The following is a 15,880-nucleotide window of genomic DNA, read 5'->3' on the forward strand; positions in this document are numbered from 1 at the left end:
AATTTCCTCTAGGGAAGCTTTTTCAAAAAGTAGAGTAACCAATCAAGAAAATATTCTGGAGCTTGTGTAATCACATTTTCAAATACCACGCAAAAAGTTCTAACTAATGATCAATTTACCAAGAGTATCAAGCTGTTCACTAAGACAAAATGCTTTTTCATATATAATAGTCTATATGTCAGACTACCATGAGACATTTAATTTAGTTGAATACCTTTGACTAATGACAAATAATGTTTAATGACAAATAATGTTACATCTTTGCTGTAAGCATGTGCAATTTTTAGGAATCCCAGTGCCCATTTCTTTTGTATGAAAGTTAAGACAGTGACCCCCAGTATCCCCTACTCCACAGGCAACCTGCCCCTACAACACAATTTTAACAATACTTTAAGATAATCACATGAAGATAAACTAATTTACAGAGATTTTAAAGCAGAGACTCACTTTTCAGTGTCAAAGATTTTCCAGCTGAGGTAGTAATACTTCTTCTGTCACGGAAATAGCTTAAAGGAAAATGAAAGGTTAGGTCATTATACTACCTTGAATATGGGATATATAGTGGAGCTCTATATCTGTCTGAGACTTACAATTTAAATAGAAACATCAATACCCAAATGTAGATTTAACTTGAATTATAAATAAAGGACATATTCTATCAACTCATTTTTGGATTTAGCATTCAAGGGAGAGATTTCATCAGACATTACAAGTCATTTAAATCCTCTCCCTGCAACACTCAAAATTAATAAATGTATTTGTCTGGTATTCATGTGCACTTGATTTGAAAACTGTTATCATATGTCAGAAAAAAAACCTGATTGAATAGCTGTATTTATATAGCTATTTTGACATTAACTTCATCACATTTTATCAAAAATATGTTTCTAGAACACAATATGAAAATACTTCTTCAGATGCCTTACAGCTTGTGTGTCAGATATGGCATATGTACACTGAGAATATAACATGAAAACAGCTGACAGACACAGATACTGTATGAAAAATTATAAAGTATCTAATGCTACATGTGAGTTTGGTGTGTCTAAAAGAAAGGATCAAAGCACACCTAATTTTTCTTTGACGAATATTTGCCCACGTAGCTAGAAGCCAAGAAGTAACAAAAGAGCAGAAATCAGTGAAATAAAATATTGACAAAATCTAAAACTTGCTGTTAAAAAAATGTGGCTTTTATAAGATCAATAAAACATAAATTTCAGTGGAATTAAATATATGCAATAGGAGATAAAAATGAAAACTATCAGGAGTGAAAAGAGAGGACATAAGGTAGCCGCCTGCAGAGTGCGAGCCCGTGCCCTTTGCTCTCTCTCTCTCCCGGTTCGAATCCCGCTTTCCCCATGTTACTCTGCCCGAGTTTGATGGAAAAAAAAAAAAAAAGAAAGAAAGAAAAAGAAAAGATAGAGAGGACATGACTTCAAAGCCTGACAACATTAGAGAGATACAGTAATATGAAAAGACTCATGCTCAAAGCACTGGTTTACTAGACATTATCCATGTGCTCAAATGAGTGCCTCTGAAGAGATTAAATAAAACTTAATAGTTCCATCTCTACAGAAAAAGTTTAACTGTGAAACTCACAAAACCTCTAGGCCTAAATATCCTAATAGCAACTTCCAACAAACAATTAAAAAAATAATGTCAATCCTAAAACATCTACTGAGAAATAGATGTCAACTTATTTTGCTAATCTAATATATAATGACAACTAATTAATTAAAACATACAGAAATATTGGTCAGGACATAAATAAAAAATATTAGTAAATCACATCTGCCAATAAATAAAAACATAATATAAGCAAGTAAAATTTACACTGAAGAAATTAATGTTTATTTGACAGTGGGAAAAATAATGTAAAAATTTTTGACAATATATTGACAAACTCAATTAACAAAACACATCCATATATAATAAAAATTGTCAACATGTAGAAGAAAGCCACTTTAACCTAGAAAGAGCTTTTATGAGGAAAGTCCACTAAAAGCTGGAAGTAAAGACTGTGTTTCCTCTGAAGGAAGGAAGAGATCTGGTTCTTGTGTTCACAGTTAAGTTACTAAAGTTTCAAGGCCAGGCTATATTATATCATACTATGTTACATTTATAGTACAGTTTGGGTCAAGCTTGAAGTTACTCTTTATCCCAGTGAGGTCTGGAACTCGTGGTTCTGATGCTACTCCTCAGACCTTATAAAATTGGGTATAATAGGCAGGTGCCAGCACATGTTCTTCTCAAACTATTCAGTATACCAAAGCCTCAGGAAAAAAAAAGAGTAAATATTAATAACTCTAATAGTTCAACATACTAGCAATGAAAAACTGGGAAACTAACTTACAAAATTCAATTCTTCTTATAACATTACATAAAAACTTGAGTAACCCTATTAAAAAAAAAAAAAGTAACTGAACAGAACTTCAACAGTAAAACCTCAAGGACTACTGAGAAAAAAATAAGATTCATAAATAGATATAATACATTCATAAATTGGAAGATTCAATGTTTTTAAAATTTCACTTATCCCTATATTGATATATATATGGATAAAGTCCATAAAAAATTATAAATTCTAAAAAAAGAAGTACTATTTCAATGGAGTTAAAAAATAGATGTTACTAAGACTACCTGAAAAGTTTACATGTAAGTGTAAATGACCTAAAATAGTCAACATACATTTTCAAAGAACAAGGGGACTGGAAGACACATGTTCTATCATTTTAATATTTAGTCCAAAACTACACTAATCCAATCAGCAAGCCAACAATGAGGTATTAGACATACAGCAGAGGAATGAGATAGAAAATCGGCATATAGTCCCATAATCTATGGCCCAGGTATTTTTTAAAATATACAGCAATTCATACCATCACCTGGAAAGAAAAGTCATGAATTTTGCAGGTAAATGGAAGGAACTATAAAATATCATACTGAGCTTGGTAACTGAGACCCAGAAAGCAAATGTGACATGAGGAACCTCTCTTCTGAGGTTCCTAGCTCCAAATATCCAAATATGAAGAACTCCAGAAAACAGAGCCATTGTAGAGGTGGGAGATGTAGGGGAGCATTAGAGGAGGGGACTAGAAGGGTACTGAAGGGTTTAAAATGAGAAAAGTGACAGGGCTCTATATGGGGAGGGGGATAAATACAGAGGATGAAGGAGGGTAAAATAACTTTAAGAATTCTGAAAAAGTCAAAGAATCATACAATTATCTAAAATATCTAAAATTATCTATAAAATGCATAAGTTGGTGTATATATACATATACATATACATATACATATATAGTTTAAACGAAACCTTCACATCTTTGCTGACAATGTGTTCCCAAGAGCCAAAGACTAATGAAAACACCATCACCAGACACAAGAAGCCCTCTTTAAGTCACTGGTCATGGTTGACAAAGAGATTCCTAGTACCCTTGGTACTGTCTGTCATAGGTGGAGGATAAGTCACTATGCTAAAGTCACCTTGTACTTCCATTACAGGGTCTGGAGGACCTGTGCTAGATCTAGCCTGAAAGCCTCCTAACTGAGGACTAGCTTTCAAGATACTACAAGTTGTAGCTATGTGAGCATTCAAAGGAAGGCAACAACCCATAGTCCTCCCCAGCTCTGGCACCTATGAACCACAACAATGAGCAACATGGCATGATAACTCCCAGGGTTCAGTAGGGGCACACATACGTTGGCGGTAACCATCAGTTCTTTAGTTGGACTTAAGACCCACTCAACAAGAGAGGAATCATGTCTCAAGCAAGTGAGGTCATGGGTTTTGGAGTACAATCTATAACCTTCATACTACTAACACAGCATAATCCATAACTACATTCTAAATGTGTGTCCTTATACCCACAGAAATGTGTAGTTCTTAACCAAGTAAACTAACTATTCTCTGCAACAGACATCATTACAAACAACCACAACTCATCAAAACACAGAGTGTGCAACCCAGTCCCAAATGATAAATCTATAAAGCAACTTTGGCACAAAAGGCTCGGGGATTGTTTAAGTTAGGTCTGGTTCTGCCTCTCAATCCTATGCTCCAAGAAATGAGACTCAAACTCAAAATATGTTTACAAATACCTTGGCCATATACCTAGGCTTTTCTCTGACGAGCTCATAACACATTTATTTTAACTACCATTCTGCCATGTGGCTGGTAACCTGTGTTCAGATACCATGTGTCTGTCTCCTCACATTTTCCCAGCCATTTTTTTCCATGCCAGGCTTTATCCCACAATTCTTTGTGCCTCACAGATGTCCCACTTCCTATTTCCTCCTTTTCCAATTGACAGGTGAAGCATCCATACAATACACAAGATATTAATTCTTTCTACAACAGATCACTGTGAAAGGGGAGATATAAAGGATAGCACAGGAAGACCTACAGAGTCAACAAACCTGGACCCATGGGGGCTCACAGAGACCAAACTACCAACTAAAGACCTTGCTGTACCGGACCTTGGTTCCCCCAACATTTGTAGCAGATGTTCAGCTTGGTCTCCATGTGTATCTTCTAACAATTGGAGCAAAGACTGTTTCTGACTATGCTGTCTGGCCACTGAATCCCCTTACATACCTGGTCTGCCTAGTTAGCTCTCAGTCTAGAGGAGGTGCTTAGTCCTGCTGGGATTAGATGTCCAAGGGTCAAAGGTGGGGTGTCATCCAAATGGGCTTCCTATTCTCTGAGGAGAAGGGGCTGAGAGATTTGTAAGGTCAGAACTGGGAGGAGCGGAGCGGGAGGAGAGGGCTGCAATTGTCCCAGTTAAAAAGTGAACACAAAATAAATTATGAAAACAGAAAGAGGAGATATAACAACTGAAAGGGCCAGGGGAACAAAAAGCCTTCTATGAGATTTTGCTCCAAGAAATCTAAAAAAAAAAAAAAAAAAAACAAACAAACAAACAAACAAAAAAACCTACACACACAAAGACTCCAACAAGACCATGGCTGCCCAAATGTGATCTAAAGAAGAAAAACAATACACATTCAAATGTGGAAGGAGGAAAGCTCAAGAGGGCCGCAACCCTACACAGGACCACAGAAAATAAACAGAGAAGAGCAGACCAGTTGGTTAACCTGTGCCAGCTGGTCATTCCAGAAAAGATACACAAGCAGGTAAACTGAGCAGGTTGTTTTGTATACTTAGAGGGTAAATAGAATAATAAACTGTATGGGATATGACAGTAGGAGAGGACTAGAGAGATGGCTCCATGGGTAAAAGTACTCACTGCATTTCCAGGCGTCGGGAGTTCAGTTCCCAGTACCCAGTCAGGTGGTTCACAACTACCATTACCTCTAACTTGCAAAATCCAACACTCTCTTCTGGTCTCTGAGGACAACAGCACTCACACCCATATACCAACACACACACACACACACACACACACACACACACACATTTAAAAATAACCTAAGTCTTTTGAAAAAGAACTAAAGGGATGAAGACAGCCTGCTGGAGGTGGAGAAGGAGCAATGGAGAAGGCACTGGGGCGGGAGGGAGATGAAGAGGTGAGAACAAAGTGTGACATAGCTGAAGGTATCATGAGGAAACACATTGCTTTGTAAGCTAACATTTAAAAAAAAATTGAAAGTCTATTTATAAAAAAAAGAAAGAAAGAAAGAAAGAAAGAAAGAAAGAAAGAAAGAAAAGAAAAGAAAAAGACTAAACATAAAAAAAATAAATAAATAAAAATAACAAAATCCAAAAACACCTTGGGTCACAAGAACATCTTAACCGACTCTCACAATATCAGCCTTGGACCATCAGCCATCTCAAAAAAGGAGTGAAATATGAGGTAATTTAAAAAGCTGCAGCTCCTCTCCTGGCAGCTGTCTCCTCTCCTGGTGGTCAGGAACAGCCCTTTGTGGTTAATTGTCCTTGAGGCTGACTGCAGGTTGCTCCCAATATATCAGCCACTGAAGCACCAGGCCATTTGCCTGTGCATATGTGCTAACGCAGCATCTGTGCGCTCGGCAGCAGCCTTTACTGTAACATCAACACCACCCTCCTCACCGCCTTATTGGCTTTTCTAGGGATTTTAGGATGAAACACCATACAAGGAAAATCAGGTCTACCATGATTTCAGAGGGAAAAAAAAAATGGTCAGCTTATCCCACCAATACACCACCCACTTCAAAAATGTTCACAAAAATATGTACGATCCCCAACACAGAAGCTTCTTGGCTCACAGCCCTTCTCTGGGAAAGCCTCAGTAGCCCTCTGGAGTGCTTGCTAACTTTGCTGAGTAAACGTGGCTTTACTCTTTGTGCATCTCAACTAATTGTTTTCCATCTAGACACTAGGAACTAAGAGATCACAAACTCCTTCTGCTTTCCTTGTTCAGAGGGATGGCACTTTGGGAGTTTTCCCCAGTGGTCATCTGACTTGTATAAGTAATGAACCCTCCTTCACCATTTTATTTCTGTGTTTATTGGACTTCCCCTTGCCAAGGGGTGACTCATTCTTATCAGAGCTCCTGGACTCAAGCCTGGCTCTGCTTGGTTCCTCCAGCTATCTACTCATATCACGAGAAAATGATAGAATGCATAAAATTAACAGACAGTTGTATTACAGTTTGGCAACACTTCGGAGTAAGCCCAATCCTAACATGTTCACCTCTTCTCTACATAGTATTCTAATTTAAATTTTTTAAAAAGTGCAATAAGAATAGGAACTTTGCATGTGTAGAGTCAGCTATGAGACTGTTACGCCAGCTCGGAGTGATAAGCCCTTCTCTTGGTCCCACTGCCCGGGGCCTCTGCTGACTGGCTGTCCTCACCCTCAACTAACTTCCTGTAATGAAAAAAAAAAAGTCAATTTAAAAAGATACTTATTTCAAGAGTCCACCCATCACTGTGTTTAGTTATGTAAGAGCTCGGGGACTGGGGGTGGGGGGTCGCAGAGATGAGTCAAGTGTCACTATACTTAGTAGGAAAAAGAATTGTTTGTTCTTTCATTAAATCTAAGATGTGGGTTTGTTTGGGAAAGTCTTTAATGGGAACTCTCTTCATTTGTAATAATGACAACATTTCAACAGTGTACTAGTGGAATAAATTATATTTTAATATAGTATTATATAGCAGTTCTTTCATAAAATATGTACCAGCTATACACACACACACGCACACACACACACGCACACACACACACACCAATATGCTAAGGCCTTCACTTTGATACTGAGACAGGATAATACAGAAGAATACAATATTCAACCATCTACAAGAGTCAGGAGTGGTAGTGGCCTGAAATGTCCAGACATCAGGACAATATAGCAGGAGTACTGGGAGTCCCAGACCAGAGAGTGTTACCCAGGCAGACCCTTTCCCCAAGCAGAAGTAGTCTTCTATAGCTAACCTACTGCATCTATGGCAAAAGCCAGAAGTCATACAGAGAAGAATAAACACAAACTTTAAAGTACAAGTAACTTCAGACAAGGCAGGAAGAGCCAAGCAAACTAACATGGTAATCTCCTAATCAACTAAAGTTTAAATCTACTATAAAAACATGGGTTTTTTTTTTTTTTTTGCTGTCTGTATGGTGTTTTGTTACTACTGTTATGAAGTTCTGTTCCACTTTACAAAGTTTGGGGGTGCTTGTTATTCTACAGATTATGAATAATTTCATCTACATTGAAAGTCTTGGATACAAAAGGGAAAAATAAAAACTTAATCAAGTGAATATTCAATATACCTATAGAAGTGATTTTCATAGTGTGGTGTGTGTGTGTGTGTGTGTGTGTGTGTGTGTGTGTGTGTGTGTTTATGTGGTTATGGGAACATTCATGCCTGTGTGTATGTGGTACATGTACATTAATGTGTAGGTGTTCATACCCAGGATGCACAGGTAGAGAACAGAGAAGGACATTAGGTATCTTCCCATAATGCTATCTGCTTCACTGACTGACATGATCTCACACTATACTGCATGTTTCCATTTCAGCTAGGGTGAACTGACCAACAAACTCTTGGGTTCTACCTATCTAAGTTGGGGTTATAGGCCTGCTTAGCTTATATATGGGTTCTTGGGATTTGAACTCAGGTCCTCATGTTTGCACAGCAAATGCTCTTACCTACTGAACCATCTCTCCAGTCCCCTTTTCCACAAAATACTTAATCATTAAAACTGCCAAGGAAAGCACTGATATGCAGACTAATATCAAAGAGCTTCCTTACAAACTGCATTTAAATACTGCATTTAAATACTATTTGGGCAAGGCAGTTAAACCCCAGAAATAATCAATCATGCACCCTGTAACAGATCTTCATTTCAAAGAATGTTATTTTAAACTGCAGTGATTACAGTGGTAACAAATGATTATTACAGATTTAAAGCCAGAATGGAAAAAAAAAAAAAAAAAAAAAAAAAAAAAAAAAAAAAAAAAAACACATTCCTTAGGCAGCTGTTTAAAAGTGCACTAAGGTTTCAAAACATCTATCTAACACAAATAAATCTACATTCAAAACCAAAGGGTAGGTTACCTACACTAAAGAGCAGTAATGTAAAATGTTTAATCCACATGTGAGTCTCTACCTGTGAGCATCTTAGAAATGGCCTAGGACTAAGAATAAATCATCATTACAGGATTGTAGCAACCAAGTATATCACATTATCATGAAAATACTTTAAATCTCCTAGAATAAGCTATGATTTAATATGTGCTTTTTTTTAATGTATGTTTACAAGACAGTATAAATGAATGGCCTTTTAAGTTTTTGTAAAGTCCTAAATATATGGATACACATTATTACCCTCTGTGGTGGTTTGAAGATGCTTGGCCCATGAGGAGTGGTACTATCAGGAGGTGTGGCCTTGTTGGAAGCAGTGTGTCACTGTGGGGGTGGGCTTTGAAGCTCTGCCCAGTGTAGAAGATAGTTTTCTCCTGGCTGGGTTTAGATCAAGATGTAGAACTCTCGGCTCCTCTAGCGCCATTCCTGCCTAGAAGCTACCACGCTCTTGTCTTGATGATAATGGACTGAAACTGTGAACCTGGAAGCCAGCTCCAATTAAACATTGTCCTTTACAAGAGTTGCCTTGGTCATGTTTTCTCTTCACAGAAATGGAAACCCTAACTGAGGTACCCTCTAACAATAAATGTATTATTTAAATTTTAGTTACTTGTTCAACTCAGAAATTTTCAGAGATTTCATCTTAATGTATTCTTAGGGCTAACAAAAGGAAACTAGATAGCTTAGCGGGTAAAAGCACTTACTGCCAAGCCTTAGGACCAGAGTTTGATCTGCAGTACCCACATGGTGGAAGGAGAGAACCAGTTCCCACAAGCTATCCTCTTGACTTTACATTTAAAACAAGGGAAAATAATTCTGAAAGAATATGTTGTTGTAAGAAAGCATGTAAGAACAAAAGCTGACTTTAGGATTCCTTAGCATTGTTCTGTTTCACAGTAAATGTGAACTTTAACCTCCTAAAATGTGTGGTTTCCAAAGTAAAATGTATGGTTTCCTGACTAAATATCTGGTTTCAACAGCTTCATGCTAGAAGACACTACTGTAATATCTATAGCCCACCCCAATCTCAGGGTCTCTGGTAGCCCCTCTGATACCTCCAGATCAGGTAGACTTCTTTTCTATGCACAGCAGGGTCAAGAGTACAGAGTCGGCCGGAGTACTTAAGGAAAATGGATCTCTTTCCCTTTTCTATTTCCCTAATATGAAAATCTCTGAGTAGGAAAATGAAGTACCCTAGATCTAGATAGGCATGGGGTGGGGCAGGGTGGAGCACACACCGAATGGGGCTAAAGGCTAACACAATAACAGGGTTATATGGCAGTAACTCTATTCCAGGAAAGTCTGAACTCATTCCTGGAACTCCCCAATTCCTCCTCTCCTCCTCACATTACCAATACTCACCCCTTACTACAGTTAGCTTATCAAACACATCTGCTAGTGAGGCAGAGGCTTGTTCTATCAGCTCCTCAGGAGGCTAAGGCAAGAGGACACTAAATTCAAGGACTCCTGGGCTACAGAGTAAACTCAAAGCCAGGTTGGGCAAATGGTAAACATTTGTCTCAATACAAAAAGTTCAAAATAAATGATAGTTCTGTGTTAGAGCGTTTACCTAGCATGTAATAGTCCCTGCTATGCTCAACCCTTAGCACCAATGAAACAACACACACACACATGCACACACACATCAGTCCAAACTGCATAAAGAAAGCTACCCTAGCACCCACCACCCCTTGATGAGGTGGCTGGATTATTTCTCTTGAAATGTCTGCATACTTACCTTTAGGTATATGTATAGGAGACTCTGTGTGTGTGTGTGTGTGTGTGTGTGTGTGTGTGTGTGTGTGTACACCTATCACCTCTTTCCACAGGACTCTCACTTTCCCAAATCATATGTAAATCTTTATTAAAACATTTTCTCAATAAACTCTAACTTTGCTTCAAATATAAATGAGCTTACATAATTCTTTATTCAATCCAGTAACTGACTATTACTGCCTTTTATACTTTCTGTTCATTTTCCTATTAGCATATACAAAATATTCTTCCACACTGGGAAGAAGTTTGAGCTGTCTTCCTATCTATGATAGAATCTCACTCTGTAGCCCAGGCTGGCAATCCTCCTACTTCTGCCACCGAAGGGCTGGAAATATAGACATAAACCACAATGCCAGACTCAAGGTTTTTAAAAAAATTCAAAATTAGGTGGAGATGGAGGTACATATCATATCTGCTCTGGGGCAAACCAATCTCCACCACTGCACAGCCAGACACTGCTCTCTTCCCATGACTCCCAAATCCTCATTTTTCTCTTCTTTAAATGCTCAAACCATATTTTATCCAAAAGAGTGGGTCTGCAAGCTGTACTAAGTACCAAATAGTTTCATGAGCTATGTACAAAAACCATTAAACCGTAGGAGAGGAAAAGGAACATATTTCTTTTAGTGGATCTAAGACATATGTTCTTTCTCTCTCAGGACTAACCTGCATGGAGTCATGGGACACTCCCAGAATTCCAAAGGGAAAAAAGAAAGAGGCTTATCAGAATTTCTACTCTGGGCTTCAAAAGAATAGCACCAAGTCAAAGCAGAGACAGAAAGAGAGGGAACTAGTGTGGCATCACTGTCCTCCCCACCACACTAGAACTGCCCGCCAAAGAAAAGGAACAGGTGCAAAGAATTCAGAAACAAATCAAAGAAGAGAAACATGGAACTAGAATATCAACTGTGCCTGACAAGTTAGATAACATACTTGTTATCAGGTACCAAAGGAGTATGTGCAATATCTTTTATAGATATTATTATGTGATCAAAGAGAAACTCCCTTTCTGTAATCCGCAGCTGTATTTGAAGGGTCATTTTGAAGCACTGTGAAACTGTCTATGTGCTATCTGTAATGCAGAGGACCACAAGGAAAAACAGACAGTGGCCTTTGGGAAATAAATTCATTTGGTTGCTCCTGTTGTGACCTGAGTACCTCTTGAAAGCTCAGGTACCAGGCATGCACTACTACACCTGGTTTTTTCAGTGCTGAGGTCACCTAATCCAGGGCTTCCTGCATGCTGGGTAAACACCATCACCTGAGCCACACCCTCAGCTTTCCCCGATCTAATATAGATGTATATTTCTCTTTACTCCACAATAGAAGAAAAGAAGGATTTCAATGACCAAGTCTAAAAATCCCACTATGAACACTACACAGGCATTAGTTTATAACTCATCTCCATATTATGTTACTTCTAAATTTAAAAAGTTCTTAGTTTTAACATTAACAGGCTTTCACACGATACAGAGATTCTTTCTATCCAAAGCAGTCAAAACTAAACCACTCTGGTATGTGAATGTTTTCAATTAAAGGCACTTCATTCGAGTGTTTAACAGCAGGTGGGAGGACACGCTTCTAACCTTGGCATTATTTCTTAAAAGCAGAAGATGAAGTTTCCCAGTAAAAGGGATAGCATCCTTATCATCAAGGACAAACATGGAGATGTCACTAGACCCAGAGTAAATTGTACATACTTCATAAGAAAAGAACCCTTAGCTTTGTTTACACAGAATTAGTTTCCTTTCCATGGTTGGTTACCCTTGGCCCCATTCGACGTGTGCGGGTGCTCTCACTGTCCCTTCTGATTTTCTTCTCTATGACAGTTCCTGCCCCATCCACTTGTTTCTGATGCTTTCTGCTCTAACTCCAACATCCGTCTAGCTCTATAATCCTGTTGGGACTCTCAGAAGATGACGGTGTAGTGCCACAGGCCCCGTGCAGCTACATACAAGCGTCAACATCTTTAAAACTTGCAAAAAGAGCACAAGCCATCTGACCTAAACCTAGAGTTTCTTTTCTCACAGTTTCTCCCAGATTTACCAAGGGATTCAGTTGTCTTATATGCAGTCACAGTAGACACCTCTCACATACAGAAAGCTTCTGACATAGGAAGAATATGCAATTTTACTTAATTGCTCAAATTTACCAAGTATTTTAAAGTTAGAGGGTTATATAATAATGTGTGATCTATAATCTTGAGTCAAATTCTTAAAGAAAACTTTTTAAAATCAATATTAAAAAACCAAGTTCCGCTATACCAGCATGGCATGATAACCCTAAGGGAACAGTAGTGGCATGCATATCTCGGTGCATAGCAACAGCGCTCTAATTAGACTTAAGACCCATTCAACAAGAGGGAAGTCAGATCTGGTACTAGAAACCTGGTAACTACCAAGGGCTAGTGAAATCATAGATTCAGAAGAGAATGCTACTAATGCTACTTTTCTAAACTAGCATAATTCCTGAATATTACTCTATTTGTGCTTATAACCAGATATGTGCAGTCCTCTTCAAAGAAACTTCTCAATGCAACAGAGACTATTGAAAGAAAGAAAGAAAGAAAGAAAGAAAGAAAGAAAGAAAGAAAGAAAGAAAGAAAGAAAGAAAGAAAGAGAAAGACAGACAGGAAGGAAGAAAGGAAGGAAGGAAGGAAGGAAGGAAGGAAGGAAAGAAGGAAGGAAGAAAACTACAACCAATTAAAATCCAGAGTTATGCCGGGCAGTGGTGGTGCACACCTTTAATCCCAGCACTTGGGAGGCAGAGGTAGGCGGACTTCTGAGTTTGAGGCCAGCCTGGTCTACAGAGGGAGTTCCAGGACTTCTGAGTTCGAGGCCAGCCTGGTCTACAGAGTGAGTTCCAGGACAGCCAGGACTACACAGAGAAACCCTGTCTCTGAAAACAAACAAACAAACAAAAAAAATGTGCCAAAATCCAGAGTTATGAAGTCCAGTCCCTGGATATATCAACAAAACAAATTCCTCACCTAAGGCTTAAGGAACATTTCAGGAAAAGCAGGCAGAAAACCTATCTTTGGATCTCATTCCCCTAGCTGGGCTGCTCTGTCTGGCCTTAGTGGGAGCAGATGTGCTTAGTACTGATAAGACTTGATGAGCCAGGGCAGGTTGGGCATATCCCCTTCACTGAGGAGAAGAGGAGGGGGGAATGGGAGAAAGGCTGTGTGAGGGGCGACTGATAGGAGAGGAGGGAAGGAAACTTCTATCTGGATATAAAGTGAATGAATAAATAAATGGAAAAAGAAAAATAAAAAAAGATCTAGAGGATCGCAGAGTTTGCTATGAGACTGTCTCCTAGTAATTTCAGAAGCTACACCCATGAAGTCTCACTAACGTGACTGCCTGAACATGATGGAAATGAAGATGGCAGCAACAGACATGGCAAAACAGACTGGAGGAGGAGAGGGGTCCACAGGCCTCAGTGCTACAGAAGGAAGGAACTATACAGGTAACCACGGAATGCTGAGAGTGGGAGGAACAGACTTCCCCAGGGAAGCGCACACCAATTTGTTAACTAATACCAACCGTCAGCCCTGAAAAAAAATATTTACAAATAACATTATACAGAGTTAGAGGGTTGTATTTAGGAATACATATACATACGTGCATGTAGCAACAATTCATTAAAATAGACACCATGAGTTTGAAAGAGAAGAAGGAGGGGTATATAAAACGTATGGGAGAAATGATGTAATTATAGTCTTTACATTGAAAATTACGAAGAGGATAGCTCCCTAGTTACATTCTATTTATGTTAGCAACCAGGGCTCCAGCCATGATCACAAATAGACTCAGCAGTGCAACCAGGACCTCAAAATGGTCTCTATTGCAATTATTGAATATTGTAATAATATTGTACTTTTTTTTTTTTTACAATTTCTTCCTTTTTAAATAACATCTTTTATATTCTCATGATACATTTCTTAGGCTAAATTTTTGTCAACATATTGCAATAATTGTATGTAAGGAGGGACACGCAGTTTGCAGTCCCCTCCTACAGCGGCCGTGTTCCTCAGGACTTGGTTAATGGTAATTTTTAAACCATGTACATCGCCTAGTCTTTCTAAAAATAAATACTGAACAAGAAGAAGAGGAAAACATCAGTAGGTTCTGAACTTTGTAAGGCAAGCTAGAAGCTCAGCACTTAGAGACACTGGTACCACTGCCTCTTGGTAAACAGCAGCTTTCACCTGTCTGATGGCACTGACACCTCTCTGGAATGAGATCTCAGTCCCCTGACCCTGAGAGCCTGAGAAAATGAACCGAAGATTGCATCTCAAAGAGTAACATGGAGAGAATTGCCCCTATTTCCAGGGTCTCTGTGAAAAATGGACAGACTAAAAGTTATGGAGCAAGCTGGGTCCTGCATATTTTACAGATGATATTTTTACTGCTTATTCCTAGCAAACACCAGACTTTGCTATTGGTGTCAGGCCCATCATGGCAAAGAGAAATTAATTATGGTCTCTCCTCTCAAAGACTTTATGTTCTAATACATTAGAAATACTTAAATTCAACCAGGTCGTAAATTGCTACACTTTACAGAGATGTACTGCTACCTCTTCTCTTGCAAATACAATTTCACTTGTCAAGGGTCCCACAAGGCAAAAGACTCAGTAGCTGCTACAAATTTGAGCTGGAAAGACACCTTTGCAGGTGTCAGCCTGAAGTGTGAGCCTGAAAAGCTCTCCAGCTCCACAGTGTGAGCCATCAAGCCTGAGCCACACCTCACTTCCCAGCAGAACCAAGTGTAGCAATCAGTGGAAAGATGGGTAGGTCATACCCCACCCATCCCTGGAGAAAACCCAAACTATTTTAGGTATAACTGATAAATGATGGAAGATTCTCACTGCTTTAAGTCAGCTTCTTTGAAATCATCTGCTTACTTGAGAAGACCTAAAACCCAACTGTGTTTAGTAGGGTCACTCTCACTGCAGTCTGTGGTTCTGGATTTCATGTACATGGCTCCAAACTGGACTTCCACAGTCTTTTTACTTGTTTGTTTTTTTTTTTTTTTTTTTTTTACTTTCTACACTTGCCTTCTTCTCTAGACTGCAAAGCTCTCCCTTTTCTATATCTTCCTGCCCAGTGCAACTACTTCCAAGTTCAACAGATTTGTGTTGAATTATTAATTGGTGCCAAGCACTGTGCCGAGCAATGAGAAATTGGAATTAAAAGTACATTCCCTGCCAAAGAATAAATGATGAAGGGAAGAGTCAGCAACTCAAACCTGTGATCGAGTCTAATGGAACCCAATGCCAGATGAGGAGGGAGGATAAAGGAAGGAATATCCAGGGGCAGCGAAGGAAAGGCATGTTTCCCAATGAAACACGGAAGGCTGTAGTTCCCCGGTAACTACATATGAACTGAAAACAGAGTCTGGGGAGTGCAGTACAAAGAACACAGGGGTAAAGTATCTGGAAGAAGAATAATGCAAAGGCTGGTATACTAGTTAAATGTACAGAGGGCAGCCTTAGAAAGGAACGCTGAAAGTACTGTTGCTAAAACTTAATAAAGTCTCCCATATTGAATACACAAGTTTCTGTCCCAATGCTTAC

At 38.8% G+C, this 15,880-nt stretch overlaps 1 protein-coding gene across 2 annotated transcripts in view; it reads right to left on the reverse strand.

Moving 5' to 3' along the window:
• Arap2 (ArfGAP with RhoGAP domain, ankyrin repeat and PH domain 2) overlaps window positions 1–15,880 on the reverse strand; it is a 150,057-nt gene that overhangs the window by 133,146 nt on the left and 1,031 nt on the right. For both annotated transcript variants that reach the window (XM_034509442.2, XM_076938512.1), the window contains exon 2: window positions 448–506. In XM_034509442.2, coding sequence (XP_034365333.1) covers window positions 448–506 — 59 coding nt within the window. The remainder of the gene's footprint in view (window positions 1–447; window positions 507–15,880) is intronic.

This window comes from Arvicanthis niloticus, chromosome 7 (genome assembly GCF_011762505.2).
Source record: "Arvicanthis niloticus isolate mArvNil1 chromosome 7, mArvNil1.pat.X, whole genome shotgun sequence".
Taxonomy (NCBI): Eukaryota; Metazoa; Chordata; class Mammalia; order Rodentia; family Muridae; genus Arvicanthis; species Arvicanthis niloticus.